This window comes from Corvus hawaiiensis, chromosome Z, assembly GCF_020740725.1.
Source record: "Corvus hawaiiensis isolate bCorHaw1 chromosome Z, bCorHaw1.pri.cur, whole genome shotgun sequence".
Classification (NCBI taxonomy): domain Eukaryota; kingdom Metazoa; phylum Chordata; class Aves; order Passeriformes; family Corvidae; genus Corvus; species Corvus hawaiiensis.
Window position 1 is genome coordinate 60,378,288 of NC_063255.1, and position 27,294 is coordinate 60,405,581.

The 27,294-nt window shown below is 36.7% G+C and overlaps 1 protein-coding gene across 1 annotated transcript in view; it reads right to left on the reverse strand.

Annotated features, from left to right (window-relative positions):
- Window positions 1-1,666: 1,666 nt before the first annotated feature.
- Window positions 1,667-27,294, reverse strand: part of CNTLN (centlein) — a 189,935-nt gene continuing 164,307 nt past the window's right edge. Inside the window, 3 exon segments of the mRNA XM_048292410.1 lie at window positions 1,667-2,342; window positions 10,224-10,301; window positions 11,586-11,771. Coding sequence (XP_048148367.1) covers window positions 2,241-2,342; window positions 10,224-10,301; window positions 11,586-11,771 — 366 coding nt within the window. The 3' untranslated portion in view covers window positions 1,667-2,240.

The window sequence follows — 27,294 nt, forward strand, 5'->3', positions numbered from 1 at the left end:
AGGCAGAATTCAACATTTTTGAAAGCAAAAGGAAAAAAATTTTTTTTTCTTTGGAGCACCATCCCTTTTGCTGTCCTTACAAATATCTCTCAAACTGCATGACTCTTTTTCTCTGAAAAATGCTGACTGGTATTTCCATTTTCATTTGTTTACTTCAAATTAGAGAAGAAAATAATTTTGAACGAAAATACCAATAAAATACCTTTAAAATATTAAGAAAGCTCTTCAAAGATATTTGGCAAACTTTCCAGCACAGTTTGCAGAAAGACTAGCAGTGTTATACTTTCAGGAACATTTGTGCGTAAATCTGTCTCCAGCTGGGTGTATGGATTTCGTTTTGCTCTCTCTTTTGAGATGAAGTAGACAAAAATTTGGTTCTGCAGCATTCTTGTTTATTTTGGCACCAAGAAAAGAGGTCTCTTCCTACCCAGTTGCCCAGGAGATATAGAAATTTGCAGGGGCAGAAAAGCAAGATGTAAAGTTATGAAAAAAAGTTAGTAGTCGGGAAAATTCCCTCTTTTTGAGGCATATTTTCTATGGGAATTAGCTGATGCTCCCTGCATTTTCACTTCGACAAAAGATCATCAAGTGTTAAAGATCAGCACCAAGATCAGACTTGCAGCAGTGGGTGTTTGGGAATGTGGACGTGAAGACAATGGGGATAGTTTTCAGAGAGCTTTGGCTTCCTGAAGCTCTTTACACTAAGCTGTAATGGATGTTTTGTTGAAATTATTTTAAAATACATTTTGCTGGAATTACTGAAAAACATAAGAGCACGGTTTCCACATGTTTTGATGAATTTATCTCCCTTAATTTTTGTTGTCATTATTTTATTTGCATTGGAGTCCATGTCAATTTTTAGCTTCTGTAAAACCCTGAGGGAAATGGTTCCCACAGCTCAGTTTCATTTGCATGTGAGTGGCTTCCTTTTGCTTGCTTTGAAAATATCACACAGTTTCATATGATGGCCCTTATTTCTTGCATTGAAAAAGGTGGTGGTCAATCATTCTGAAAGATGTGGCAGGTTTTTTTTACAGGCCTAGTTCCCAGTCTTAATTTACAGGCGCAGGCAGAGTATGTTTGCATTACTTTCTCTAATTCTAATAAAAATTCTCACAAGCTCCTCTGTTCACCAGGTGCAACTGAGCCGGTCTTCCTTTTCTCAGAGACACCAAATAGTGAACTCCATAAATTAGGAGATACAACATTGCATCCTAGGAAAAGCACTGACTGCCATGAAGAAAATCTCTGTTTCATGCTTCAGTTAAGTGAACTTAGTCCAAGTGGATCTTTCTTCTGATTCCCTACCCAATATGGATAATGATATCTGTTGTAAACCAAAATGATATTCACAAATGATGAGACATATATAAGAAACATTATTAACACATGAATTCATAAACTTGTGTCTTGGTTTTTTTTTTTCAGCTGGGCTGGTCCAGAGGAATAAAACCCTTAAGATCAAAAATGTGAAGAAGCAGCAATTATTTGTTAGTACTGCCAGAGAAACCTTGGTGGAAATAACCGATTAAAACTCTACACCACTTCCTAAGGTAAGAGAGCTTGCAGCTAGTTGTTTAGCTGAGAAAGAACTGGATCTACTAGTAAAAAAAGCCGTAATAGAAAAAACTTTATTTTATTGATTTTTTAAAAATACATTGCACACATTATGCTCCAATACACTCAGAAGCAAATACAGATTTTCCAGTATTACTCCACACAGAATATTTTTATTCTACAGTCATTCAATTTTTCCAACACAAAAGCGTATCTTTTTATGTAGCACATATCAGAAAGCTGGGCTTTACAAAGAAGCTAAAAGAAATTAGGTATTCAAAATCCCAGCGATATCCCCAGTTCCTCTGTAAATCCTACTTCTACTGTTGTGATTAGAACAACTAGGTGTTACTTAGCTGCTTTTTGTTCTTTCAAAATTGTACAGATGTGTATTAGTCATAACAAAGACATCCTCTCTCTACAAAGCCTGCACATGTGTTCACTGCCAGTGCATCTAAAGGAAAATGATTTTGAACTTTGCATTGATTTTTAGCAATTTTTCTCTTCAAGAATCAAATACCAACCCTGCTTTCTAATAGGAATTTAATTAATTCCTCTTGTTCAACAATTAATTAGTTCATGGTTTCTGTGTATGTATTGAACATGCATATTGACAGTTTATGAGAAAAGACATGAGGAAACAGCACACATTTTAGTCACACATTGGATAAATCCTAGCAATATCATAGAGTGTGCTTCATGAGAGAACTGTATTCTTCTACCAATTTCTTCTTCTCATTTAATTTTTCCAGTATGGCATCCATTAAGTATGAGGCAAAAGGAAACTGAAAAAGAAATAGAGTAAGAAAAAATGGTCATTGAACTTTATTTTCTTCATGTGAAAGACATTTATTAAATATCTTTAAACTATCAGATTTCACTTAGTTCTGACAACTACCACACACACATATCTGATCTTTAAAGTTCATCTGCCTGGTTAGTGTCTGAAAATTTGCTCTCTATCATAAAAATGATAAAAGAGCAGTGTAAAATGAAAAAAGATAAACTCCTTATTGAACAATTCATGCTTTACTGACCATGTTAATGATGTAAACTGCAGTACCAGCATCTCTGTCATTTATCTTCAATCAGCTGATCAATAAAAGGTTACAGTCACCTCTAGGGCATCCAGAAATGGTAGTGTATGAGTGTAAGTTCACTACTCTCAGGAGGGTGACACAGAACGACCAGTATAATTCTCACTGCTGTAGCAAATTGCCTTAGACTCACACACAAAACCTTGTAAATAATTAAAAAAACAATAACAAAACCCCCCAAAACAAACAACAACAAAACCCCAAAACAAAACAAATGAAACCACAAGAAAACCTCTTAAAGTAAAATCCCAAACCTCCAATTGCGTAAACTGGAATAGGACACAAATGTCTGCCTCTCTAAAACTTTAATCCAAAAAATTGTATTGATATATCTACAGAGAAAAAAATAAAACCTCTTTTATAACTTCTCTTATATAAAGATGCATTTGTACAACCAATGTCTTCGAAGGAGATTTGGTATAATTTTCAGTGCCATAGCTTTAATGCATAAAGAGGTTTTCTTTCAAAGTCTTGGTGTATCAGTGCACTGTTCACTGGGAAATATTTTTAGAGGTGGTACAGAACAGTGGTTGTGGCAGCTCCATCCAGAGTGGCCAGTGCTGTGCCACAGAACAGGACAGTTTTCCTTCACTGTTGAAAAGTCTGTAACAGCTTTCACAGGGCTCTGTCAGCTTCCTGAACACATGGTGAGACCAGTGGTGACTGAAGGGTCAGTACCACAACAGAAGTAACAGCGCATTCAGAAGGAGAGATAATTTTACATTATGAAGCCACCAGAAATAAATAAGGTAAAATATAGCAGCCAGTGGAACAGGCCAATCATCATTTTCTGCTTTTCACAACCGTAGTTCAAAGCAACACTTTTCTATCTGGAACTCCTGTCTAGTTCCACACTTCAGTATTCCTGTGCTAATTTCATTTTTTCACTTCTTTATTCTATCTGAAAGAGAAAGTTGTATGGTACTTGCACCAGATAGAGTAGTGCTCGTTTCCTAGATAGACATGAAACAAAAAATATAAAAGAAACAAATAAAAACCCCAGACATAAAAGTGCATCAAATACAAAATGTAACATTTGAAGTGATATGCAGACTTGAATCTACGTACTGATATTTAAAATTACTAACAAGTCAGAAAAAATATCTAAAAAGGGAAAATCTTGTTAATAGAAGGCATGTATTGTGAAGCGATATAGTGGCAATCCTACATGTTGCTCAACAGTCGTTCTGTAGTTACAGGAAAAAGACAACGATATGTATTATCTCCCTTTTCTACAGGAAAGGAGGTTTTCAAAGGCTGGTACTTGCTGGCCAGACATGTCTCCATCTGTCAAAAATAACTTATGTGTATGGTAAGAATCTTCTAGAAGACATCTATACCTGTCAGCTTTCTCCTGTGTGCTATTGTGATGACTTTTTGGGGAATAGAGGGTTTGAACTCACTGAGCAGAAATCTATTCAGTGTAATATAAGACATAATCTTACCTGAAATTCTGGGACACTTGCTACTACGCTTTAAAAACATTGACTTCAGCATCCTGTTCACTCTAATTTCTCTCCCTCTTCTTCTAGGTATGTCTTTTATGAGAACATTGTATCATTACCTCAAAGTCTCTAATTCTTCTTGCCTAGCTTGACTACATCAATTTCTGATACATTTCACCTCCTTAATGTTGTGCCTGAGATGAATGGTTTCTTATTGATGTCTCTGGCTCGTATCATTCTGACTACATTTTACTTGCTGCTCACTACTCTCTGTGGCTTCCATGTCATAGCAAAGTGATCTTTCAAGAACTCTTGCCATTTAAGTAATTCATTTAAATCAAGAGCATTTGAAAGTGGAACATTATGCCATTCTTTCAACATTTGTTGATTTCAGAGAAAATGCTGTCTGTTTCTCTCTGGTTTTCTCTCTGTATAGACATTCAGAACTGGATGATCTCTAGAGTCTTCATCTTTAATACAAGCCTGTCAGATTTACTTTTAATGATGGCTCTGCCACTATCCTGGGAAACTTCCCTTTACATTTCTCCCCAGAACTTCACAACTGTTGAAGTCATCTCTACTCTAAAGCATTCATCCCAGCTTCTAAACCTGCCATATTCTTGGGGAAGGCTTTGGAAGTTCAGTGAGTGCCAAGTGTGCACTGAAGGAGTGAAAGCTTGTTTTTACCACTGATAATTAGGTATTTTAATACAGAATGATACTTCTTTTAAATGTTTTACAATTATCTGTGCCACAACCCATTTAACTGACCATTAACAGTGGCGATCCTAAATCAGTACATTATGGTAGGCTTTAACAGAAGTAGTATTGATCTGTATGATTTCACAACATCTGAAAGTGCAAACTACATGTGGATTTAAAGAATTTTATTTATTGATTTGACTTTCCAGATTTACAAATTTCTTCTTTGATAGTAGAGAGCTATATGAATGAAAGGCATATTTCTTATACAATTTATCAGATAGATATCTGATAAATGTAAGGTAAGATGATCCTAAAGACTCAGAAATAGTGACAGTTAATTCTGTTTCTCTCATCTACTTATTCTGAAATTAAGTTTGCTTCTTTTGGAGATCCCTTCTGTAAAAAGCAAACTAGTAATATTTATTGACCTTACACCACATGACTGAGTCTCTGTCAGCACAAGTGCATAAATATACACCGATCTGCCAGTGAAAAGCCTTATAATGAATGCAAGGCAATGTTGTTGTTCTAATGAGACATAACATCTCCATTTGCAGAGTGTAGCATTACACTCTGTCTTCTGCTTCCCAAACTCTAAAATGTGTTAGCATAAAAATAAAAGTATTTAGGTTTTGGAATATACAAATTAGTGGTTACAACTATTTCAAACCTCACCATATGGATCATCAGTATAAAATACATTTTCCCAACAAAAACTATTCAAACACACTGCAGACATGCCTTAGGTTGAATTAGATGAGCCACAAAAAATAATATGAAATAAAACTAGACACTAAGACCAATAACTAAAACATCCTAATTTCACTAAAAAATAGAAGTCGCAATTTTAAAAAAAGATAAATGCCTCACTTTATTGTTGTTTTTTGTCTTATTCTTTGTTCTTATTCTGCTTTGTGGTGGCTGCATAGACATCATTATATAAACACATAGGTGCCTATATGTATTCTTGCCCTGAGTGCCAAGCCAATTTTTCCTTGTTTTCAGTTCAGGATGAGTGATACAACGTGGTTTTGTTTGTGCGCATGAGATAAAATATAGATTTATACCATAACGGATTGTCAGTGCACAGGACTAAGCTCTTATTCTCATAATGAGAAGAAAATCATGACCTGATATAAGTGCTAATGGTACCTAGGATGTGGTTCAGACTGTGCTGGTGCTGCTTTTTAAGGTGCAGGTGAAGCACCTGGTGATGGTGGCAGTGGTGAGTGTGCACAGGTATTTGTGCATGGGTGAATACATGTTTCTGGGTGTGACCTCTTCAACGACACACACAGACTGGGGAGAGACTAATAAAAGCAAAGCAGGCGAGTCACAAGCCAAGAAATTTGGAAGGAAACAGCTATGGCTGTTAGTGTCCATTCCCAGATGACAGCAATAGAAATATGCATTTAGAAGCCAGTGCAAATCATAAAAAGAGGTTGGGGAAAATCCTTACTGGCGATTAGTTAATATACTGTTCCACACCCTATTCCGGAGATGTGCTATACAAACAGTGTCCACACAATAGAAGGAGAGGGAGACTTTCTGATGTTTTCACAATTGGAATATGACTTTTAGATCCATAATGAAATCATGAGAGGAAAGATTTTATTAAGCAGCTTTGTTTATGTGAGATGTGATATCCCAAGGAGGGCATGAGGAGGGAGGAAAGGTAAGTGCTACTATAGATCTCACAGGGACATGCTAAATCAATGCTGTCATTTGCTTCACTGCTTGGAAAACTTGGCAGATGATTTGCATTTTATTAAAAAATAATTCTTGGAGACTTCAGGCAGTAATCTGGATTGGGCTACCGTGCTATACTGACACACAAAATTATTAACAGATTGTTCTGAGATGGGCGTTCCTTAAAATAAGTCACAGAGAATGAAAGCCAAGGGTGCTATAAGAAATTCATGTTTAAGTTACATGAGAAGAAGTCATCCTCTTGGCTTATCTATGTAAATTTCCTATGATGGGAAAAAGCTAGAGAAGATTGCTGTTTTGTTTGAGTTTTTAGGGGGAGTGTTTATGATGATGAGAAGAGAGTGCTTCTATACAGAGCCAGGCTCAATTAATAAGACAGACACACTCAGATGTGAGGGATAAAGTGGGTAAAAGCCTTATCACTCGCCTTGCAAGATGTAAACACACATACATATTGAGATAATCATACTTATTCCCCCCCAAATATTATAAACTGCTAAAAGCTCAAAGGTCTATAATGTGAGACCTCTCCCAAGCCCAAACAGTAATGTGTAATTAGTCTGATGCCTCTACACATGTGCAGGTAGCAGGTATCTCCACGCACTCGTGAAAACTCTCCACATATAGGTTCTTCACAGGCCCGAGAACCTTTTCCTTTTATCCCAGTGTCAGTTATTGAGATGATTTATTTTTATTCTTTCATTCTTTAGTGAGAACAATCTAGGCTGTTACTGTATAAATAGAGAGAGGCAACAGAAAAAAACCCACTTCTTGGCCATTCAAGATGTAGATTGAGACAACAAGTGATTTTTACCAGCTCTTCCAAGTTTATATATGACTGTACTTTCCTATTATATGATTCTTATTTACATAATAACATCCCTATGCAGAGATGTCTCTTTCAAATCATAAGCTTCTTAGCAGTGGTGTAGTTTCTTCACATAGTAGTTGATAAAATAAGGACACAAACTCTGACTGGTATCTGTGAGTTTCAGGAATGCAAAAGTATTTATAACTAAAATATTAATATTCTTGTAAAGCTGGCAGATATTAGATTTTTTCAAGTAATAAGAGTATGGAAAACAAAGGTACAGATGAAGTGAAAACAGGTGTGATATCCTTTATCATTACACTTTAGGGGAATCTATAAAATGACAGTAAAAAGCAACTAGTACTCAGTCTCCCCCAAAACTCTAGTGCAGCAGTAAAATGGCGTATGTCAGTAATAAAAATAAAATGTCTATGACATTTTAAATGTTATCGTACTGTCACAGTGGAATAAAATTAGCTTGAAGAATGATCTAAAGGGATATGATGCAGTTCATTATGTATAACAGCAACAGCAGCAGTTTCCCAGTGTTCATAAAGGTTTCTCCATTAAATTTACCTCCAGTCAATAATTAGGAGTCCACAAATAAACCTAGGCAATTAAATCAATACTGCTGGGCAATTATGTTCCAAAGTCCTGGCTCAATGGCACAAAAAGACACTATATCAAACTGCAATATTAAGTGATCTGATGCAATTTTCCACTGAACATTTACTCAGAATAACAGAAAAGGGCAATCCTGCATCTTTGTTCAAGATGCAAATGGGTAACACAGTGTGCCAACACGTAACACTTGGCAGGCAGTCTTATGAGCAAAATCCTGCAGAAAGCTTACATTTCACCATGGGCTTTAGTTTGCTGATCAGAAATATTACCAAAGCTTACTAAAAGAAACCACAACCAAAGTCTGCAAGATATGAGTAAAGCATTTTAAAGGGCACAGAGCTGTTCCATGAGCTGCTCTCAAATACATGAAGAAATCTTAACCATTTCCATCTATGTGCCTTAGTATGGACAGAAATGAAAAGCAGAGCTGGCTGCTCCCCAAAACCTCTATAATCCTCTTGCAATTCTAAACATGGTCTGCTTGCCAAAAATTACTTCTACACTCAGTGTTTCTTCTGAGGAACCCCACAAGATGGAGCAAAAATCACTGAAAATCATTATTAACTTGTACACAAATGTACACGGCTAAGAGCAATGAGCTCTTCTATCCTTATGTAACATTTGCAATCTTAATATACCTGGTTTCATTCAATAATTCCTTCACTCTCCCTCCCCTGGTTTTTGCTGTCTGTCTATAGCAGATGAAGAGAAGTGATAACATTCTGCTTAGTGTTTTTTAGCGATTTACCAAAGAATAACAAAAACCAGAACAAGAAGTCTTCATTGTATTCCATGGAACTGATTCATATTTTGGAGACCATAATATGAACAGAATCTTGAAATTTATAATTTTTTAAAAATTCTTAAAATTATGGCAATTAAATGAATAGAAATAATTGTGCTTTTAATGCTGAGTTTCATGTAGCATTATGAGGTTTAATTAAAACGCCAGTTTTTCTGACAAAGCTAGTAAAAGCACACTGATATTTCTATCTTCTCTGCTGCAGCAATTAAGCAGTAGTAGTAAGTTTTGATAATGAAAGAGGGAAAATCTGTCATTTCTTACAAAATCTGGTCACAGGATACAATCTTGACACAAAAGCTGTTAATGGTAAAATACATAAATGTGATGTGAATGTTCCTTTGAAATGGCTTTCAAAATATTTTCAATCATTCACATTCTTAACTGATATTAACTACATCGTTAATGGACCCATGCTAGTGAATATGCATTAGGAGCACTAGATTTATAAATCAAGTTTTATTTCTTTCCAGACATCAGCTGCCCATCATCTAAATAAAAGAGACAACTAAAAATAAAATGGAAAAGTTTCAAGAGTCAGTGTATGTTGTCAGTGATGTCCAAACAAAAGCTGACTATGGCTAGAAAAGCTGGGCTCTCACCTGCCAATAAACTGCCCTTGATCACTTACAAGAGGGGAGCATCCCAGCAGACTCTGTGTGTATTAAAAAAAAAGACTTGAAAGAGAAGAAAAAGTATCACACAGGTCACAGCAGCAGTCTCAATGGACCCCTCAGGGATTTCTGCTAGTCTCAGACTTGTCATCCTCTATGCAGCTTTCCTCTCTGCCCAGAAAATGTCGATAGGAAAATGTTTGAGGGGCCTCTGGTGGAAATTTTTTCATTCTTTCTGCATTGACAGGATGCCAAATCAATATTTACTTCCCACTAACAAGCTGCTCGAGGTCTCAGTAGAAAATATTGTAGAGAATGTGAGAAGACACGATAATAAACAGCTGTCTGGCTATGAGGAAAACATGAATTGACTGGAAACAGGTCCACAGTAAAAGGTCACTGAAACCCATGAACTCCTCAGGTGTCCATAACAACTAGTAACTTTAAAGGCACATAAAAAAAAGTCTCTTTTTCCTAAGAGGTATGAGAGAATGGATCATTTTCACTCTAGCAAGGATTATACTGCATTTCAATAATTCAATTAACACATTTGCCAAGATATGCACTGGTTTTCTCCAGCACTGTTTTACTGGCTAAGTTAGCTTAAGTTAGCTGTTAAGTTAGCTGTCACAAATCCTTGATTAACATCTCTTCAGTTTTATGCAGTAACCCTGGTTTTAAAAGAAATAAAAAGGAAATGCTACAAAACAAGGATTTCACATTGCCTCATCACAGTGTAATTTGAGACCATCAACGGCACCGCAATTAAAAATACAATGTATTAATTACAATCTAAAAACACTTAGCTAATCAGAAGAGAAAGTTACAATTCATTGTGGGATGATATAAATTGAGCACCTGTACTTCAAGAAGTTTCTGTATATGCTGTAGCCATTCTTTATCTTTTTCAAATTCCATTTTTGTCCTTGCTGTTTCCTAAAAATAGAAAAACATCAGGAGCAATAAAGGAAATGTGTAACTGGGTATACATTAAATACACAGCATATGAAAGTCGGAATCACATTTGCAAAATTAATTATCTGAAGCATATCCACCAAGTATCAATGCTCTGTTAAATTTTTAAACCTATCCTTGTCTGCTCATGCCCCTAGAAATGTGCATGGCGTGTTCTTTTCATATGAATATACTGGTGTAGTGTGATCTATGTCTAAATTGTATGAGTCCAACATAAAGGTGCCTGAGTCTATGCACTGATAGATGGAATATATAGTGTATGTGTAGATTGAATTCATCACCTGTGTTATAACTTCATTTTATATTTATAGTTAAGTATGTTTATGTGTTTTACACATATATTCACAGTGACTGAAACAAAAAGAAATAGGACATAGAAACTACTCTGAGAATGAGATAAGCATGGAACAACTCTGTCAAAGTGAATCACTTTATAGGGTTGTATAAATGTTAGTAAACAGGCCAGGGATCAGCCCATTATATTTGTATTCATGAGTGTAATCCATATCAGTGCATACACATACAATGCACTGTTATTTAACCAACATGAAAACTCCCTTTTCGTGACCTCTTTAATATAAAGCTCCAACAAGGCTAAATCTAAGTCATCACCAGAGTACTGTTACAACCCAATAATGGCCAACTGCTAGACACTTGCTAAAGTAACTGTACAGGCTTTTTCATATATTATTTGAGCAGGACTAAATAAATCTGGATAAGAAATCCTATCACTGCATCTATTTAATAGAGTGATTTGATGAAACACTACCAAATATTTCATAGTAAAATGTGTGATAGAATCAACAAAAAAGGCAATGAATTCACCCAGAAACCATCTGTCTACCAGAAACACCTTTAATAGGTATCACAATTCAGACAGGAAGCATCAACAAAATCAATCTAGCACACCAAGATACATTCTGATTTTGTTTTCTTTAATGCAGAAGTCTATTTAAAATGTACAATCCTGCCAAATAGCCTAATGAAAAAGGGAAATACTAAATATAATCTCTAGATACACATGCTCTAAGCAGTATATTTATACTTATGCATGCCTGAAGTCTTGCCACCTCATGAATCTCTAACCTGACCTTTTCATTTAGATTAAATCCTTCTTGATTTTTGTGCTGCATCTTCCACAATGAAATTTCAGTCTTTACCTCCAAATCCTTTTCCTCAAGGATGGATATAGTCAGCATCTTCTCATCTACACCTTTCTTTACTGAAGTCCTTAAAATAACGTACCTCATCATCTTCTTCTTGTAGTATTTCGTAAAGATCAGTAGTTGAAACGTTAAGGATAGGTGCTGCCAACTGAAGACATTCTTGGGAAAGACCCTTTTTGCATGCTTTCATTCCTCCCATTTTTTTTGCCAGTTTAATTTTTGTTCTCAGCTCTTGTACACTGCGGTGTAACTCTCTGGTTAGAGTCTAGAAGACATAAGCAAAAAATTCTCTACTGTGATTTTTTTTTTATAGTACAAATAAGATGGAAAAAACAGTATCATTCAGACTAAGCTCATTTAGATGGGAGTTATCATCATTCTGTGTTATTGGTTCAACAGGATATGTGCTGGAATATTAAATTACAGGATACTTAGAACATGAAATATGAATTAATATGGTAAACCAAAAAATGTTCTTAAATGTAGGTATTTTTTTATTATGTTTTTAGCAAAATAACTATTCTTATAAATACCATCAGTAGTAAGACAAAACAGCTTCCACAGAATCAATCAAAATACCCTCCTGACCCAGTCTACCAGAAATGTTCTTGAAATAAGAACATAACTGTCAGGCTTTACTGTGGTCAAATAGAGTAGGGTTTTTTTGTTAGTTTGTTTTTGTTTTTGTTTTTAAGCTTATTGACAGTCTCTGCATGCAGAAACACCAGTGCACCTCCTTATTCAAAACCTGAAATTTTGTTTCCCACCAAGACAGGGTAATTCAAAACTGTCCTGGCTACCAAGTTTCTACCTTTCCTATTTCTTAAGTCCTGTGGTTCAGTGAAATAACACTAAATATCAGTGTAAGTCATCAGTTTTATAACGGAAGTTATTTTGGTTTAATATTTATGCAACTATGACACAAAGATTTTGTCAAAAGCTGAGTAAGACAAGTATATTTAAAAATTGTTGACTAACAAACAGGACTAGTAATCCATTTTCAGATGATCCGCCTCGAATACTCTATTTCCATGACTCAAACAGAACTGTGATTGTCAACACAGACACCTTGGTTGAGTTTAAAATGAGAGAAGATGATTTTCGTTTGATAATCCTAGTGGAGCTCATTTTATTAAGATACATCTCAACAGCAGCTGATCAGCTTCTGAAGATTCTTTTTCTATAGAATGCCATCATCTCATAGAAACTGACTACAGAATTATGAAGCCGTTTATTGGCATTTAGGGTAAAGTATTCTATAGTCTCTAGTGTATCTGAAACAGCCATTAGAGAGCATTTTCTAATATATTTCAACAAAGGCACAGAAGACTCATCCAATTCCAAGATTTGTTTGTTTGTTTCCTACCACTTCCCAAGTTAACATTTTTCTGTATTTAATAAAATTTAATTACTTAAAGTAAAAATACCCTACCACAAATCTGGGGAGAGGAGGTACAGTGAAATTTGTCCAGATTTCTAATTCAAGTGTGAGTCCCTCCATCCACAGAATTTCCAGCAAACTATTTCACACATAGACCTGTCTGCAAATGCAGAGCTGAGAGGAATGAAGAAACTTGAAATGTAATGAGCAAGGATCTAGGGCAACTTGGACTAAGGTCATGGAAGGAAATAGACTAAGAGAAGAGGGAGCCTCAAAAAGAAAAGCACCCACTATGAAAAACAATACAGTTAAATCACATGTTTTTGTGGCATCTGAAATGGTCTAACAATAAATTGGCTCGTGCAACACATATTTGACAATGGAAAATAAGTTCAACCCTACTTTTTAATGAAATTGAATCAGCTTCCCACGTTTTAAAAGGAGATTTCTCTCAGACGTAAGTGATCACTCTACAAGATGCACATTTGTAACCTGATGCAAAGAGGAAATGTAAATTAAAGGAGCAAAATACCAAGAAAATTAACTGCAAAGCCACATGGAAAGGCCACAAGTAATGACAAACAAAAAGCATGATAATAAACAATGTTAAACATTCACTCGAATGCCTTAGAAAACACTGAAACATTGCCAGGCAATAGTCATTTGACATTATCACATAAATTGGTATATTGGTATATCCAAACTCTGAAAGAAGTTCATGATGAATGAATAAGCTGACAGCAACAGTGGAACTCAGAAACTGCAACTGCAGTGTGATTGTCTTTTAGTCCACAGTTCCAGAAATGAAGGTGCCAGAAAGACAAGTACCTGAAAGACACTGAAGATTCTATAGCAGCAATTTAAAACAAAAGAAATAAAAAAAAATTTTAAAAAAGAAAGTTAGAAAAAAAGAAAAAGGAAAAAGCAAGTTTAAACAAAAATCAAAGAAAATTACAACTAATAGGTTTTAATATGCAAGCACACACTTTATATATAATCACAGTAGATCATACATATGGAGGACTTGCACTTCAATTCCTCTGTCCCTTGAGCAGTTCAAATACACTAAAGCATATGTGAAGCACAAACCATATGTGAAAAATAAGGCTTCTTTATGGACTTTGAAGTTGGACTCTGAGAGACTAGCTATTTTTGAACCTCCCTCCTCTAAGTTATTAAGTTGATATAATGTTTTGATATGCATTTTATCACTAAATAAGCTCCTTAAAAAATTATAGTCTTCCTATGATTTTGTTTTTTCTTCTGATATTTTCTCATCCATCGTATACTAATGTATTCATGTGCTAAATTGTTTACTTATTAGTGATTTAATTTATATGTCTGTTCATGCTCCAATATAGAAATGTTCAGTCTCAAGCCACACAGGTTTTAGAAACTGAAAGACCCATTTCCAAACTGAAAAGTACAAAAACTCAAGAGTTAAGCAACATAGGTTTTGCTGATGAGTGTAGTGAAGCCACATTAACGATGTTTCTGTGATTAAGAATTTGATCAAATGCATTCTGGAGCTAGGTGTAGGATTTTGAACAAACACATTTCCCTTTTTGTATTTCAAAATTGTTTATTTTCAAATTAATAGGCATAGGTGATGCAAAATGCCTAAAATGAAATCAATGCAGTATATGACTTCTGTACTATACTGATATATAACAATGCCTTTATTAGTACTAGTAATACTAGGATTTGAGATTTTTCTCCTTGGTTTTTTTTTTTTTCTGCTGTTAATTCTAGAGGATATTTTGTTAATAAAGCCATTTTCCTAACTTAGATGTTATCGTCAGAGTTATTCCTGTGGGACACACTTAGCTGCTACCAACCAACTAGAATAGGAGTTCCTGATTAATTCCTGAAACAAATCTACACTGCTTCTTGTCAGACCAGTGCAACTGCTACTGATCTGACTAGGAAAAAAAAAAAAAGCTTAAAATTCTAACCAAATGAGCTTAAAGTTCCTAGTCCTTTTTAATCAGTAGCAATTGTTGAATTATCTACCAACACCATATGATTTATATAGTACACATTACAGATGTTGGGTTACATATAATTCTGAAATATCTCTATTCTAAGCCTTTTTACTTTATTTTCACTACCTAAAACATTTATTCTTAAGAATATATTGTTTTTAAATTTGGCCTCAGCATGTAATCACTTCTTAGCACTGTATCTTTTGCCAGTTTTGAGATGTATAAAGACAAAGGTCTTCTTTCAATTAAAGGGTCATATTTAATTAAACACTCAAAGAAGCCATGATGATATAAAGACCCTGACAGCACACTATTAATAAGGCCTTCACATCCCAAACCACTGACACTTGTTGACCCTGGGATTTACACAATTTGATCAATGGCCCTAAGTAATGTCATATGACCAAGGCAATGCAAAAATTTTTCCAGTAATTACCATGTTAATTTACACACTATTGTTTCTAGCATAATAAACCTTAATGTTCCCAAGACAAACCAAAGTCTGATGCTAGCTAGCACCATACCTACGTATAGCCAGATTTCAGTCTTGCACCGGTGCAGATCTCAGAGCAGAGGCCATGGCTCACAAGTCATGGATAATTTTAAGTTTTACTGTATTTTGTACAATAGTAATAACAGTGTGCTGCATCTGGCTGAGATCACAGAATCATCAAGCTTGGAAGAGACCTTCAGGATCACCTAGTCTTTAACCACAGTGACCAAACTGACGTTCAGTTTAGCTTTGGCCCTTCTAATATTCTCTCCACATATTTGACAACATCTTTGTAGTCCCCCCAAGTTACCTGTTCATCCTTCCAGAGATGCTATGCTCTCTTCTTTTGTCATAAGTTCGAGCCTAAGGTCTCTATTTAACCACACCAGTCTTCTGCCCTCCTGGCTTATCTTACAGCACAAATAGAAATGGAGTTTTCTTCTAACAGCTCAGCTTCTAGGGTGCAGCGCTTGGGATTTGTAACTAAACCAGTGCTGATAACATACCAGCCATCGCTGAGCAGCACTGGCACAGTGTCAGGGTCTTCTTTTTCCCATGTTGTCACCTCAGCAAGTGGGCTTGGGATGCACAAAATGTAGAGAGGGAACACAGCTGGGACAGCTGGCCGCAAGTGACCAAAAGGACATTTCACACTTACAACACTTAACAATAAAATCTCAGGGGAATGGTGGTTTGTCTGTCAGGTAGATGCTGCTCAGAGACTGGCTAGGCATTGATCTACATTCCTTGGGGATTTATTCCCCTTTCTTTCTTTTATTAAACTGTTCTTACCAACACACAGGTTTTCTTACTTTCCCTCTTCCTATTCTTTCCCCAGTCTTACTGCAGAAAGGGAGCAAGCACGGACTGAACAACTATGTGGTGTTTAGCTGCTGGCCAGGTCATCCAACCAAAAATGTATAGAAGAATGTAATATACAGAACAATTTTATGTGTAGCATTGTGCGTGTAGTTCAATATGAAACTGTCTTTATATACAAGTGATGCGTTCTTAGAAACTCATTTGTTTTGTAGATCAGAAAGGCATACAGACTTGGCTCAGAGCATTAAACCAAAAATGAAGTAGAAAATCTTTTCTGAAACAAGGTTAGTTTCCTAAAGAATCAAAAGCATTATGAAGATGTTGTAGCTGTCTGTGAACAACAAGAGCTAAATTTCACAGAACTGAACACTGAGCTTAAAGAACTCTACTTTCGTGATAGAATATTTATTGCTGGCCTAAGGTTAGGCCAGATCCTAATGCTGTAAAAGGGCTGAGAAAGTATTACAACCCCAAATACCTCATAATCAACAAAAAACAGAATGAATGGGCAAAAAGACACAAAGAGATGATGTCATACATAATTTCAGCATCTGAAATAAGCATTCAATGAAAGTACAGTTATTTGTTCCTTATTGCCTCTCTAAAAATGACTTTCAAAATACTTTCAGTAATAATATTTAAACTAATCTCATAGCATGATTGAAAACTATTCTGTAGTAATTTCATTTTTAAAATATGTTACTCAATATATATTTATATATGTTATTTAAATTAACTCAGCTCCTTCAATTGAAAAAATCACACCTTCTAGGCATAACCTTTTTTTATCAGAAAAGGGACAAGACAAGACACAAAGACTGACCACTACAATAGACCTGTTTGGCTTAAGGCTATAACAAGTAGCATTCTGACCCAAGGGAATGAGAAAGCCTCAGGAGGTTGATTTAATTCTTATGATCCCCAGAGATCACATGTCATTTTAGAGACTCCAGCAGATTCCCTGTAAGTAGAGTATAAAAATGTAGAGGACATATAGAACAACCTTACCTTCCTTCACCAAGTTCAGTATTCAAACTCCTGCTGCCAAATATTAAAGTGGTAATAACATTATTTTACCAATGTCACACAGGCCACATTTATAAAGTGATGAGTTGGTCTTATTTACCTGTATACAGTCAGTTTCTGCTGTAGTTCTAAAATGTATTAATATACATGTTCAAACTATGTGTCTCATAGTTGTGTGTACTTGGAGCAATTAAGATATAATTATCTTTTCTATTAAGAATAAACAAATGTACCATTGAATATGTCGAACTCCTTAAAAATCAAAAATATACATTCAAGAGAATATTAGTGTGACACCTAAAAGCTAGAAGAGATGCAAAGTTTCAAAGGCTAATACAGTGAAGACCTGAAAAGAAGAAATACCTCCTGTAAATACCTAGCTTTCAGACCAATATATATGATTTAAGTTAAACAGTCTTATGTTGATTAGCACTGAGAATAGTGCTCACAGCTTCACAGAGATAAGTGGAAAATGAAAGCACACATTGCCTGGAAGAGCTCCTGTTACAGTGGGGATACTGAAACACGTGTATCAGACAGCGAGGCCCATGGAAAGAAATATCTATGGACTGATTCTTGGTAGATATTTCAGAGATGTTTATTTCCCCAGCCGCATGGCCGGGATCTGCCCAGGAACTGCTACAGTCACCGGACCCGAGGGTCCTTGCCCGCGCAGGGGAACACAAAACAACCCATGGGGAACGAGGCTGAACAGGGGCAGGGAAACCCCATCTCTGTCCCCTCAGGGCCCCTCTCCCAGGGCTACATGGCGGAGGGAGGAGACCCCAACATTTCACCCGTTTATTTTTAACAAAAAGAGATTTAAAACTTAACATTGAAAACAACTGGATAAACATGAGATAACAAGGACAGTTTCAAAACAAAACAAGCCACCCTCCTGAATCTTTAAAGGTCCAAACAGATTCTGTGGAACATCTTAAGGCTGACAGAAGGGAGACAGGACTCTCCAGGCATGCTTTGTGGGGAAACTGAGGCAGGAGAGGGTTTCTTCCATTTGTACCTGTTGGAACTCTAAACAACAATAGTTAATTTCTTCCCTCCCCCTCTTCATTCCCCACTCAGCATTGGAAAGGGATTTTTGGGGAAACAATTGGCAAAGGCATGGTTTTGTGAGGGAAACCATGGGTGAAAAAACGGATTGGGAATACACTGGGGGTAATAGGATATAGGATAAAAGGGAAAGGTGGGATTAGGAAAGGGAGACTGTAGGGACTGTTTATAATGTGGTTATTGTCTAACATGACTACGATTTTTAGCATATATACTGCCTTTTACAGAAACACCATCAGGCCCAGTGACCTCTACTGGTTATAACCCTTTTCTACCTTGCACAATTTTAAACTCTACTACTTCTCCATCTCCTAAACTTGGGATGCATTTTTCAGGGTTATTCTTTTTAATAGCAGTTCTACGAACGAATATGTCTTCTTGGTTGTCACATCTTGTTATAAAACCATAATTTTGTTCAACATTATACCATTTTACTATTCCTAAAACCTTAGCTACGGTGATTTTTTCCTTTCTCGGAGTGGCTGCTGTTTTCCATCTTGCTGCGTTTTTGCTTTCTCTTTCGTTTTCGCTCACTCCTGCATTGGAGCTGCCAGGGTTGCTGGGGCCGTGGAGGCTGCTCGTGCCTGTGCGCTCTTCCCGGGGTCGCATTCAGGGCCGCGTGGGCCGGGCCACGCTGCTCAGCTCCCCGCGCGCCGCCGCCTCTGCTCTCAGTTGCACTGCCGCTGCCTGGGGCTGCGCCCACGTCTTGGCCAGGCCTCCGGGTGACGAGCCCCCCGCACCCTGCTCCAGCGCGCGTTTTGGCTGGGTGTGGCTCCGCTCTGCCACCAGCCGCTGCCCACCGCCTGTGCGCCGCCCCTCTCGCTCGGGTGTTCACGGGGCTCGCTCCACCACGCGCTGCGCGGGGCCGGGCGGGCACCGCCAGGTCTCCCCGCTCCTGCTGCGCCTCGCTCCGCCACCAACACTGCAGCTCACGTGGCTCCACCCGCACGCGGGAACTGCCTCGCTGCTGCTTGGAGAGCGCTCGGTCCACATAGGCTGGGTTGCACAGTCCCTGAAGCAGTTTTAACTTCGCAAGGACACAGCTGACATTGCTCAACAGCCTCAGTAATTAAATAATATTCACGAAAATATTCTTCCATCGGCATATATTTTGACTCAGAAATTAACTGTGTCCAAACGCTGTTCCAAAAGTCTTTGGTAAGAATCAAATCCCAAGAAACATAGAAAAAGTTCTTAAACAACCATGAAAGGAAATGTTTCAGTTCCTTTTGAGCTTGAATTAAGCTAAAATTTATAAATCGTTGTTCAAGAATCTTTTCAAGTTTAAGATAAATGTCCATGTGCAGCTCTGAGAGCCAAGAGTCTTCCCACGGTTCCTCCATAGAGATGGAACAGCAAAACAAAAACAAGAAGAGAAATCCAAAGTTTACTCACAAATCAGTCGCTGTTGATCGGGGTTCGTTCTGCTCTCATTATCCACCATTTGCTACAGTGGGGATACTGCAACACGCGTATCAAACAACGAGGCCCATGGAAAAGAAATATATATGGACCGATTCATGACAGATGTTTCAGAGATGTTTATTTCTCCAGCCGCATGGCCGGAGCTCTGCCAGGAACTGCTCAACCATGGGACCTGAGGGTCCTTGCCTGCGCAAGGGAACACAAAACAACCAATGGGGAACGAGGCTGACCAGGGGCTGGGGAAACCCTGTGCCTCCCCCCAGGGCCCCTCTCCCAGGACCACACGGCAGGGGGGAAGGGACCCTGACAAACTGCTTTACTGATGACCTGTAAGAATTCCATTATACATAAATATAGAGAAACTGCTGTCTGAGAGTAAAAAATAATGTGATACCACAGTTGCATCTACAACCTGATTTTCCATGTCAATTAATACAGGCAAACGTGAACACACAAGAGCATAACTAAGAACCTAACAGACAAGATCTGAAAAATTCATTGAAGTAATTTAAAATATTACCATTCTCTTCTATCCTAGTGGCAAAAGCTATCTCCAGTTTGCAGTCCAACATCCTAGCCCAACCCTGCCTCTTCCATGGCTCTGAGCTATGGATGACAGATTGTGAACTAGAATAGGTGAATCCATAACATCCCAAACCAAACATCTAAAGAAGTGTACACAGATTTGCACAGTATTTTTTTTTTCAACTATGAAAGCTAAATGCATTGCAGCTTTTCTGAAAATCCCTTGAGTCACACAGTGTAAAAAGGGCCTGATAATTTCAGCATTTGCATACAAAACTTCAGCTTCCTGGCACTTAGTACTGCAGACCCCAAATAACCCAGTTAAAATGTAGTAAGAATAATAAGGTACAATGACAGAAATTAGTAACTGTGTTGCATAAAATTTGATAATCTGATCCCTATCAAAGGCAAGATCTGAATTTGTATAACTATGCTGACTTAAATTGTGATATTCCTACTTGCCATTAGGGGTGAAAGCCTACCTTGGCTGGCTCCCCATTTCTCCAAAATACCTCATCCTATGTTCTGTAGCAGAATACCATTCCTTCTGGATTCAAAACTATTGAAAACAAAGAGTTTCTTTATAACCATATATTTATGAGTAGAAAATTGAGAATGTTCTTTTGACTGCATTTTCTTAACCATCTCCAGGTGCAGAAAACCATAGGGAAGAACACTGAAAATATTTCAACCTGTATTGGACATTATAAGAAAAGGAAATGGAATACATTGTGCTATGTTCTAAAAAAACCATTAATTTATTTACAAATTTATGGACAATTGACTTAAATCATGGACAGTTTTTAATTTTAGGTTGTCTTCAAAACAAGCCATATTTAAGCAAAGATACAGCAATGGACTTATTGTGGCCATGTAGTTTATATTTCAGTAGAGAATATACCATGTATTCTTAACAGTATAGTTACATTTTTTTAAATTCCCTTTGTGAATAAAAATTAATGGGCTTTATATTACTGGTTAGCTTTTTTCTCTTTTTGTTTTCTAATCCTCTCCTAATAACTGTTTAACTATCCCACTTAAAGCTTGAAATATTGTCTTAAAAATCTGCTTTTTTTCATTACATTCTTTTTAATACCTTTAAGTAGAACTTATTACACCAGCTGTACACCTCATTTATAGAACAAACAGCAGGTACTTACTAATATGAGGGACCTATGGTCATATATAATTTTACAGCTTTATAATTATCTAATCTCTCCTGTACATTAAGATTTAGGACTGTCAAAAACTTGAACTGTAGACCCAAATGTTTTCAGGCTGATGCAGCAAACACTCCATAGCTTTCATTGTACTGTTGCTAAATTTTCAGCACAATTACCATGTTTTGTGACCTATAACAGAGAAAAAATAATAGTTTTCTTATAGCAGAGAATGAGTTGAAATATGTATAATCAGTATGGAATGACAGGCAGAATATTTCTGCCAAAATATATTGGTTTCTAAAATTCTATTTATGTGGAATGGGCAATAATAATAATTTAAAGTCCTATTTACTTCTGCATTTAAGTACTACCTCATTTATATTAATTTTTAGCCTGCTGTAAATTCTTTGGTTTCAACAGAATTTCCGCTGATTTACACAGGTGCTAGCAAAACTACCATCATTCCTTTAAAACTTCATATATTACACTTATTTACACAGAGGGAAAAAAAGCACTGACAGAGATTAGATCTTCACACGTGCAGCAAGAGATGCCTGGGATCTTAGAGAGTTTATTATCTTGAACAGTTAGGGCAGACAAAGTCAGCACAGTTGTACTGGATGTAGCAAACAAAGACATTCAGGGCAGACCAAGAAATACTGAGGTGAAGCAACACTCCAAAGGTCACATAGCAGGTCAGTGACCAAGATGTGAAGAACACCATGATTTCCTGACACTCAGCTCAGTGCCTAAGCTTATGCTATCTTTCTGCAGAAACACACAAAAAGCCTAAGAACGACAAATCAGATGCTCTGAGCAAGACCACTGCCACTGCACGACTGAAACAAACCTGTCTGAAACCCAGCTTAAGAGGTCAGCTCTGGCATTACTTAGACTCTTAAAAAATCCCATAAAACTTACCAACTGTGTTTCCTTAAAATATTTTAGTTAGTTGAGTTTTTTAATGTTTCTGTCTTCCTAGGGCTCTTCTTACTTCTCTGAAGCCCATTTAGCAAGTGCCTTCGGGAATCCCCTTAGTTCCCAAGTTACTGCGGACACTTCACAAGACCCTGTATATGAGTGCTTTATGTTCTCCCTGCTATGGCTCACTTTCTTAGCAATTTGATTGACATACATTAAACAATTATTTCTACAAGAACTCTTAAATAAATCATTACTGGAGACCTTTTTCCTCCTTTCCAAGTTTTGCTAGTTTTCCTGGTTTTTTTGCCAAAAGGCTTTCTAATCACTTCAAGCCGAGACCCTTTTGTATGTACTCATATGTCCACCCCTGAAGTCTTCCAGTTACTTCTTTTTTCAGTCAACATTGTTTCTGCCTTTTAGACCCCAAACTGGCCATTATCTTAAAACTAAGCACCTTTCTATGTCCAGCAGAGAGCTGAGTGAGAGCTTTAAAAAGAAGTCTCTCCAATCCATTTAAAGAAATCCCAGGTGGATCTAGACCCTTCCAGGAAGTGCAGTACAGAATCTCCAAGTAGTGCCCAGCTGATCCAGCTGATCCTGTTTCAATCTCATTCTCTGTTAAACTTAGGTGATTTTTTTTTATACTGAGGCACAAACAAAATTTTTTTGAGAGTTGGTGAAATCAGTCTCCCGTTCAGTTCAATTTTGTTGGATCTGTTCACACACTGTCTACCATTATGGAATCATGGTCTGTGAAAATGATTCTCATGCACTCTAAGAAAAATGAAAATAGCACCACTATCAACAGTCACCTGTGTATGTGAGACATGCATCTAAACTTTGCATGAGACATACATGTGCACGTACAAAAACCTGACACACCTTAAAACTTGGTTACATAGTTGAATCCTCTAAATCAACATCCCTAAATTCTTAATACAGAATTAGATAAAAAGTAGGATATAAAAACATTCAATATATTTTAAGCTACATCATTTATGGTCTTTACCTATCATAGTCAAAAACCAAGGTGAAGTGTTATCCTTCCATGTCTAAAAAGGCAAAGAAAAAGTAGAGTAAGGAAAAGCTTTTCAGCATCTTCCTCTTTATTCTTCCTTTTTATTTATCAGGATTTTATCCATTAAGACATCTACATTATATGCTGTTCCTGGCACACTGTATATATCAGTAATCATATGCCTTCTGTAAATGGTAAGAATTCAGCCATTCATTTCATTCATTAAAATTCACAAGGCCTATTATTCTGTTTACAGTCTAATAGATATTCACTGTCACTATTCAGGTCTCTGATTCAATTTGCCTAAATCCCAGATGCAGAGCAATCCTGATGGAGATTATCTTAATTTATCACAAATTTCTTCTCAGAACCAAGAAAGGTTGGTATTTCATAATAAAAGCTGTGTTTCTCTTTTTTTCCCTGAAGTAGCATGCACAATGAAGAAGCAAAAAATGCCTAATTTTTTTTAATGGTGAGGTTTTCTCAGTTACACAAATTCTGCTTTGCATATAGGACACCATCTTTTAAGGTGCATATTCTACAGGTAAGACGACTGATTCTCATCATAGGGGAACATATTCCTGGAATCAAATGTTATGCTGATTCTGAATGAACGGATTGGCAGACTTACCATGTACTCCACACAATACAAAATAATCACTCTGGGTATACTTTTCTAGGTAAAGTGTTGACAGTTTGGAGTGTAATAAATGAAATATACTTATCTTTTGGCTCTCAAATGTTCCCAGTGGGGAAAATTTTCTAGCAACTTGAAGACATATTAAAGGTGTCCACTTCCAAATCAAAACTGACAGTGCTGATTTATGTGATAATATCTGCTGTTGTTTGCAAAATGTCCCAGTGACTTGCTGAAGAAATCTTTCTTTGGTCAAACAACACTTCCAAACTGGCACAGTTCAGATAAAATTGCATAAAATTTTCAAAATAAGCCAGTTTTCATCTGTACAGCATAGTTCTACTTCCATAAAAAGTTAGTCTGTTCTTGCCAAATACTGAATTTTACAGTTACCCATTATGTGCTTTTTTTTCAGATAAGGAAACAAATGATCATTCTGCATCTGATCTGCATCTGAAAAACTGCGTCCCATCATTCTGGGCCTGAAGACGTTGGAGCAGTAGTACTGCCAGGAGAATTGAATCCATGGGGTTTGATAATGCATTCAGCAACAGGAAGGTTCTATGAAGAATATCTCTTGCTGTCTCACTGTAACTGGAGAAATCGGAGAGTCCCCTGCAAGGATTTCCTTCTGTCTGAAAAACTGACTTTGTGATTGAAAGTACAGACAGTAGAAATGTACTTTGTTGTTCTTATGTTGTAAAGCACCTGATAAAAACCAACCGAATATTTCCCAAATATTCATGCCTTCCAACCCAACTAATTATGTCTAATTTTTTTAAAGTTTTGTTTATACATAAAGACCAAATAGGACAAGATCTGTATACACCCATGCTGAGAAGAACATACTTCCTAGCAATGCTCTATCTTGAACCAACACCGAATAGCTCAAGAGAAAAAGACAATGATAGTAAATAACAGGAATTAGCCAGATAATAGGAGTTTTTAATGTGGCCAGTCACTATCTAATCCACTATTGTTTGCAACAGTACAAAGTTACATGTAAAATTTTCAATTAGCACTGCCACTAAGGCGCAGTCCCAGCATCCCCATCCTGCAAACATGTAAACCTGTCCCTGTTCTGACACTCTGTGGTACACAAAAGCTGGTGGTGTGGGTTTTTAGACGGTTAATTGAATTTTCATGAACTAGCTCACAACTGACCCAGATAATATCTATGATGACATTTCAGAAATGGAGTAGGGATGAAGTTTTGTAAGGGCAGAAATGAGGAGTGAGGTTCACTCGGGGGTGTTGCTTTTCAACAGAAGTGTTAACTTACCTAAACCTCTATTTTGAACTACAGCCAAAATTTACATCAGTATTCAAGGTAAACTGCAGAAAGGTAATAGAGATTGACATATATTAGGATATAAGGTAAACTGACTGAATGGCAAATAACTGGCAGAACACCACTTGGCCAAGCAGAGGTGATATAAGTCCTCTGACACATGTGGCTGGTGAACATAGATGTATGTCAAACAAGAAAGGGGGGGGGAAATGCACGTAGCTTAAGCCCTGCTCTGAATAGCCAAAATGAGGGCAGCTGTCTTAAGAAGGTATTAGATCCCAACTTAGATCCATTAAGCTTGCCAAGTGAACTGCCACGGGTCTTGATTTTGGCAGTCAATTTTATCAGATGGTTGTACTGCAGACCTATCAAGAACAATGCCAGAACACACCAGATGTGCACTGTGCTGCAGTGGGTATCCTCTGTGGAAGGCACTCAAGTCCCAAATGACAAAGGCATTATGGAAGTGAGAAGTACACTCAACTGATTTCAAAGCATTCAGCTGCCATCACCTATTCATTACTGCCACAGTTGAATACAGATGCCTTATCAAAACAATCCTTCTCAAGGTCAGAAAAGTTCTGATATGCTCAGGCAGGTGTCATCACTGCAGATTAAAATGAGTTTTGCTGATGTACAAGTCGAATGGGACAGATGACACTACTGGGTCTTGGCTTACAAAGGTCTCTAACAGAAACATACGGTCAAAGTGTAGAGGAGTGTAAAAAATAGAACATGCTGGAACACAGAATTCATGCAGGATTTTGGACAGTTTCATAATAAACTAATATGTTGTACTGTATTTTCAATAGAAATCCAGCCAAGCAGTCTAATAGCAATTTTTTAACTTTATCCAATGGCTATTTTCTGCATAAGTTCTCACAAGTACTACAAACACACAACAAAGAACATTTTGCTTTGGTTGCTGTGCTGCACATAACTGGCAGGATCCACCTGAGGATCAGAAAGTACATATTATAGAAAATCCTGAGCAATGGTCCACCATAAAAACTGAATGCATGATTCAAAGAGAATTTATGGCGCTGATGGAAGTGGGATGGGATAAAGATATGAGCTCTAGAAAATGCTTCTGAAGTACTCTCAGAGCCACCTGATCCTTCTTCCAGGTAGCTCGCATTTTCATTATTTGGTCAGCTGACATACGTAAAGCCTTACTTTCATTACTATTTCTTAGTCTTTATAAATGACATGGAAAAATTTTATCAGGATATGAATTTTGTGAAAACGTTTAATAATCAAGTTTAGTTCTGATCATTACAGCACTCTAAAAAACACCTACATTTAATGATTTATTTTTCAGATCAACTGCATGAGCTATTTTTAATCCATTTAATATACTATTGATATTGTATAGCCTATTTTTCTTATCTCAACATCTCAGTAGTAGGTCAGACACCTTAAAAAAGTATATTAAAACAAATAGTAATCTTTATCAACTGACTTGTAGTACTCTCCAAAAAAACGCCCAGATTTACTCAATACAGTTTGCTTTCCATAAAGGCATTCTAAGAAGTATAACTATACTCCCATGCTTTAATACTTTAATAATTGAATTCTGTATCGGTATTTTATTCAGAAATTAGGTCAGACTAATGAACATAAAATATTGCCTTTTCTGAATATTGACTCAATATTATCATCCTTTTAGACTCTAGGCAGTGTTATTATATATATGCACTAACTTTGAATACTTATTCAAAATGAAAATCAGCAAGAGAAAAATTTCTTAACCAGCTCTATAAAGTTGTAAGCTGTAAAAATTCTCAATTCAAAATTACTACCTCTTTTTAGAAAATGTTAAAAATCTTCCCTTGGCTACTAATGATTAAGGATGTTGCAGCATCTTCATAAGATATCAGCCTACTTCATTCCAGAAACAGAAGAGAAATATTAATTGACCTCTGTCTTTACACAGTTATAGCGTTGTTTTATCTAATGATAGATTGTATCTGCCCTGTAATAGCTACCTTAGTAGCAGTACATTTTTAAATCCTGCCTGTTTACTA